General features: G+C 34.7%; 1 protein-coding gene across 1 annotated transcript; it reads right to left on the bottom strand.

The window, feature by feature from the left end:
• Positions 1–2272: 2272 nt before the first annotated feature.
• Positions 2273–5535, bottom strand: LOC123554496 (zinc finger protein 540-like). The gene is made up of 2 exons (XM_053547896.1): positions 5512–5535; positions 2273–4800 (listed from the first exon to the last, which is right to left on the bottom strand). The coding sequence occupies exon 2, from the start codon at positions 3904–3906 to the stop codon at positions 2593–2595; it is 1314 nt and encodes a 437-aa protein (XP_053403871.1). The 5' UTR covers positions 3907–4800; positions 5512–5535; the 3' UTR covers positions 2273–2592.
• Positions 5536–6124: the final 589 nt, after the last annotated feature.

The following is a 6124-nucleotide window of genomic DNA, read 5'->3' as shown; positions in this document are numbered from 1 at the left end:
GCTCCGGACAAAGTTTTCATTCTTGTATCCTTTGACCTCTAAGTGTGACCTTGTCCTTAGACCTAGGGACCTGGTTCTTGCGCATGACACTCCTTCTCATGATGATGAACAATTGTGCCAACTTTCATCAAAATCCCTCTATGCATGAAGAAGATATGCTCCGGACAAAGTCATTCTTGAATTTGACCTTTGATCTCTAAGTGTGACCTTGACCTTAGACCTAGGGACCTGGTTCTTGCGCCTGACACTCCGTGTCATGATGGTGAACAACTGTGCCAAGTTTCATCAAAATCCCTTCATGCATGTAGAAGATATGCTCCGGACAAGGTCTGTGGACGCCGCCCGCCCGCCAGGGGCGTTCCCATAATACGTCCCGTTTTTCAAACGGGCGTATAAAAAGAAAAAAAAAGGAACAGTAAATCAAATGTATAGCATTCTTTTCGGCGTGACGTCAGATTGCCTTGTTTCATCGGAAATCATGAGACATTTTCATATTAGAATGACAGTTCTAAGGGCAATGCTTTAATTTTCGTTAGTTAATCAGTAAGTTTATGCGAGATAAATTTCTACTTCAATACCGTTATGTAAAGTAATGAAAAAGCTGGGAGCAAATAAGGATACTTACGCAATTTTTCCTCTATATTTCAGTATCAACAGAATAAAATATCGCAGAGCAGGGGCAAGTGAAAGAATTGTCTCCTCCCCCTTCAATCTGATCACCCCGGCCTTTATGCTACGCGTATTTACCGGAGAATACGGAAATGCCTGATGTTGCACGATTGCTCCCCCTCCCGGTATATGAAAGGATCTTTAAAAAATACAAATGCTGCTCTTTTGGTGGTTCTTTTTGTCTTTAGGCAGTCAGTTAGCAGATGAAGTTGTTCGTGTGGCTTCCATAATTAGACAATTATTTGAAAATTGTGTACTAATTTGGAAGGAACATTTAACTTTAAAAGATTTAAACGCGGCCCCTATCAGAAATGTATGCTTTATTGACTTGAAAGTGCCTATTGTTACATCTAAGTGTTTCTTTTTATTTCCATTCAAGTGTGTATATTTATTTATATCCATTTTGTTTACATTATCCTATCGTGATTTCAAACATAGAAAGTACATCTTGGCATATCAAAGGTTTGTAATTTAAAAAAAGTAAACCGTTTATAGCTACTAAAGCAGGGTTGAAGCTTTCATAATCCTAAACAGATTCTCATCCTTTATCTGATTTAGCATTTGTATCAATACCACGATCTACTTGCTTCTGCACCTAGCGGCTTCCGTTGCCGGTTGATTAATGTCGCCGACTTTGAATCACTTGTCCCTTACCAATGTGGGTTCAAAACCTCTCTCGAAGTGTAGAATTCTCCACGAGAGGAAGCCATAAAACTGGCCTGCGGAAGGCCGGTGGTTATACAAAAGTGTCCGCCTTTTTGGTATATCTAGACTCTATAGACATCTGTGAACAACATGAAGGGTACCATTCACTTAACATCCCTATAGATGTGACAATAACTACATTCTTAGCTTACAGGTGTTCAACTAGCCCTAAATAGCCGGGGAGCCAATGAGCGAAAATGCCTGAAAATTGACTACAGTACTTAATTGTGATGTCTTGTGGATTAGAAGTTTTACGTTTTCTATGTAATTAATGTGCACATTTATCATGCATAAATCTGTATACTGATGAATATGGCTCTGTGATTGTATTGTTGCTTTTTCTTTGGATCTTAGTCCTTGTCACTAGTGTTGTCTTCTACATCTAAACACCCGTGTACCCCTGAGGGTACACAGAACGAGCAAAAGAGAATCACAATTTTAATCTATATTGTAAGTGAAAATGGGTCATTATTGCCAGAATTACAGGGCATAATTCATGGGAGTCAAAGTGCATTAAAACTTAAAAGAAAATAACTGAACTTCTAAGTACAATGGAATATAATTCAAGAAAAACTGGTGCCAGAGTTATGGACCTTATGTCATAAGATGAGTGTGATGACGTGTAAAACAATCGTTTTAAGTTTAAATCAAAATTTAGTAACAACAGAGACAGAATGTCCAACTTAATGGTGTTGCCTCACTGGAATATCATACCCTAGTAACAACAGGTGAAAGCGCATCAAAAATGTCATCTAGTTGTGGACGCTGACGCTGACGGGGCGAGTAGAATTGTATAGTCAAGCTAACTATTGCAGACATCACTTGACAGAAATGTTAAAATTCTATATTTCTTAAGATTTTTCACTTTTATTCTTTTTTGTTGTTAATTACACGAATCATAGGATAAAAAATCTTTTTCCATTCAGTAATTATCTAGATTATCACTCCAAAACAAGAATTATGAGTACCGTTACTGGTTTACAACAAAACAATAGCGAAATATAAAACTATCAAAACTCTTAATAATCGATTTGGCTTGTTTTCAAACCGAAGACCAAGACCTGGAAGATGAGTAGTGAAGAAGTCAAATGCTCGAAGACTGGTTATCACGAAGATTACAGATTGTCTTTTATTGAAAGATATACATATTATATAATTATATACATACATTTTGTATATATATATATTTAATACGAGGTTATCGTTGATAAACAAAATCTAAGCATTCTGATCACATTTCACTTCATGAGATTTACGAACAACATTGTGAGCGAAGCCTTTGCCACATTTAGAACATTTATACGGCTTCTCTCCCGTATGCCGTCGCATGTGTACTTTCAGGTTATATTTTGTTGAAAAACTTCTTCCACAATAATCACACTGAACTGGTTTAATTTTTAAATGAACCAGTTCATGTCTCTTCAGTTGCTGCTTCATGACAAATTGTCTCGTACAGAAGCTGCATTTATGTTTCTTTTCCAAAGTGTGTGTGCTTAGCACATGGTACTGTAAAGCCCAATATGTCATGTATCTTTTGTCACACTGATTACATGCGCAAGGCTTCTCGTAGGTATGGTATCGCATAATATGAACTTTTAAACTGTTCTTCAAATTAAATGTCATTTCGCATGTACCGCATTTATATCTACGGATATCCAAGCAAACACTTCTGTGCACTGACGGCCGTCTCACAACCCGACCGCAATACTCGCATAAATGCCGATAGGATTTTTTCTTTCTCGCAACTTTAATTTGATTTGAACAATGAGATTTCTTTCCAGTAGGATAGTCATCTCCCTTGTCTTGATATTGATTCGGCATTTGTCTTTCGGTAGCAAATTTCTTAAAACACGTTTTATCTTCCGTAACTGTTGAATAACTATGGGTTGCAATATGTTGCTTTTGTTCTAACTTGGAAGCTAAAGGCTTCTCACATATTTCGCACTTCAAAGGAAACCTGTTGTTGTGTTCATCCTTCAAATGACAATACAGGTTCGTTTTATATCTAAAAGATTTCTCGTCACTACAGAAGATACAAAAGTGACACCTAACACTAGCGCTTGTACATGTATGAGAAGAGGTTTCATACTGATTTGAAAATGGTAAAAAGCACTTCTCGCACTGCCATTCATAGGTACGGTAGTGTTTTCTCTCTATGTGACTGATCCATTGAACTTTCTCCTTAAAAATGGAGCCACAAACAAGACAATCATACTCTGAAATCCCTACTTGCCATAGGACATCGTCTTCTGTGTCTGCTAGTTTTACATCTGATTTAGTCTTTGTTCTATGTGAGTCCTGTTTTGCTTGGTAAGTTTCTGTTGCTGACCCTGTCCTTTGCAATTTCTTACGTTTGTTTGCTCGTTTTCTTACCGCTCTTTTGCTTTTTACTTCTTCAACATTGTCAATGTTATTTATTTCTGAACATATACACTGCTGAGACATACAACTGTAACAAGAGATATATTTTCTTCTTCTTGTATTCGGCGTCGATTTTTCGGGAATCGCTTTGTGTCCTTGTTCTACTTCCATTAACAGTTGTGTTTCATAAACTGAATCACTTATATTTTGGTCAGGTATTTGTCTGACGGATGTTTCTTTTGGAATGTTTTTGCATAACAATGACTCATCAACTGAATTAAATTAATATTTGCATAATCGTTTGGGTTTCTATATTCAGACAACTTTTTATCTGAGGCGTTTATAATGTCACAATCGTACTGATCAGCTTCCGACTGCACTGCATCACCTGCTACTGTTGCACTGCAATTATCATTGATAGAGTTTTCATCTTTCCCTTCACTTCTAATAGATAAATCCTTTGTGTTGTTATTTTGGTTATTTAGAATATTACCTCCAGCTAGACCAACAGGTATATTCACAAATTCACTGTTATCACTAGAATTGGTTCTGTCATTCTTTATCAGACTTTTAGTTAATCTTATTATGAAACTGTCGTCATAATCACTTTTATGTTTACTTTCAATACTACTTGAACTTGCTACCTTATTTTCATCAAACCTATCACAATTTCCTACCCGGATGTCAGATTTGTCTAACTTATACGCCCGGATATTGTCGTTGATGCTATACAAATATTTTAATCGTAATGCCATCTTTCTAAGTCTGATATCACTATTGACATACAAAATATTTAGTTTCAGCTATTCTAGTTTTTATACACATCCAATGTCAGGCTGCACAGAAAATCTTATACATTGTGTATATATAAGTTCCTTTTCCAAAGATCAATGTTTCTAACTAAATTCGTCCTTTGTGCAGGTAAAAATGTAAGCTCAACTTAAATACCATAGCAGTACATACTTGAAGCCAGACGAAGATTAATGTTAGTTTTCTTTAAAAAATACTCCCCTCTGCATGCTACTAACTACTATCCCTTTAGACTCTGGTACAAAGAAACATCTTCTGAAATAAAATCAAAATTAAATAAACAGTCATCAGTTCATGGTAAAAGTTACCTTTTTATCAATAACTACACTACACAAATCTTAATATTTCGTTTCCCCATACATTTGTCAATCGTGTAGCTCTATTACAATATATAATGCTGAAATATTCCAACCGTGAGCAATTCTTAACGACACTTACTAAAAGTTTAATGGTTGTTTGCATAGATATAACTGTAGTATTTACAAACATATATTATAGCTCTACATGGGAATTAATACATTTTTAAACTACGTAACACAAACAAAAAGTAAAGAGACAACGTACAATTTCAAGATTTTAAGTGGCGGCTCGAAATAAAGGGAAACAACTTTTACTAAACATTCATTGTATAGAGTCTGTTATCCCCATACATCAGAAAGGAACCATTCTTATATATAAATTTACTTATTAAAAAGCCTATAGGCCTATATACGTATATAAAGATCATTATATGTTACAACACACTAAATAGCTTATTGGTTAAAATACTTGTTTATGTGTACTAATCGTTTATTACAATAAGGCTAAAATATCCCAAACGTGACTGGTAGGCCCTACTTAAATGACATTTAAATTGTAAAATGACCTTTTGAATATGTTATTGTACAGTAGTATTAACAGTGTATAATACACATAATGTACTGTATTAGCTAAACGATCATACAAAAAACTTTACAAGTGAATTACCATGTCAAGGTTTTAATGGCGGCTCGATTCAAAGGGAAACAACTTTTGCTAAACCTTTATGGTATATAATCTAGTCTGAACACAACTGAAACGTCAATAATTTTGTTATTATGGCGTTCAGGTTTCATATTTGGTGCGTGACATCGTTTCTGACGTGTACTCGCGTTTAAAAGTTCTTTTTAAAACGATGATATTTCCCATTTAATTCAAACTAAAGCAAAAAGTTATATCATTTAAATCACAGAATAAAAAGACTGTTTTAATTTTTTCTGCACAAAACGCGAGATATCTGCTTCTTCTGAAAAAAAAAAACTAATGCAAATGGGTATGAATCCAATTTACCATCCTATTACACAGCAAAATGAACAATGATCTTTTCCAAATAGTGCACAGTTAAAACAATGTGTAGTCTTTAAAAAAAGCTAATATTATATCTTTCTGGAAACTTGGTAAAACACATTCTTAAGTTTAAATACAGGTATCATATGGAAAATGGATAACTTTCCATATATTGTTCTCGTTTCCACTTATTAGTTAATAATGTTTCGTTGTTTGTAATCATCTATGTATATTTGATGCATACTTTTCGTTTAAACTAGTCTATGAAATTCTA

Source organism: Mercenaria mercenaria, chromosome 7, assembly GCF_021730395.1.
Source record: "Mercenaria mercenaria strain notata chromosome 7, MADL_Memer_1, whole genome shotgun sequence".
In the NCBI taxonomy this organism is placed as follows: domain Eukaryota; kingdom Metazoa; phylum Mollusca; class Bivalvia; order Venerida; family Veneridae; genus Mercenaria; species Mercenaria mercenaria.
The sequence above is the reverse complement of the archived record's forward strand: the minus strand, read 5'-3'. Positions and strand labels throughout refer to the sequence as shown.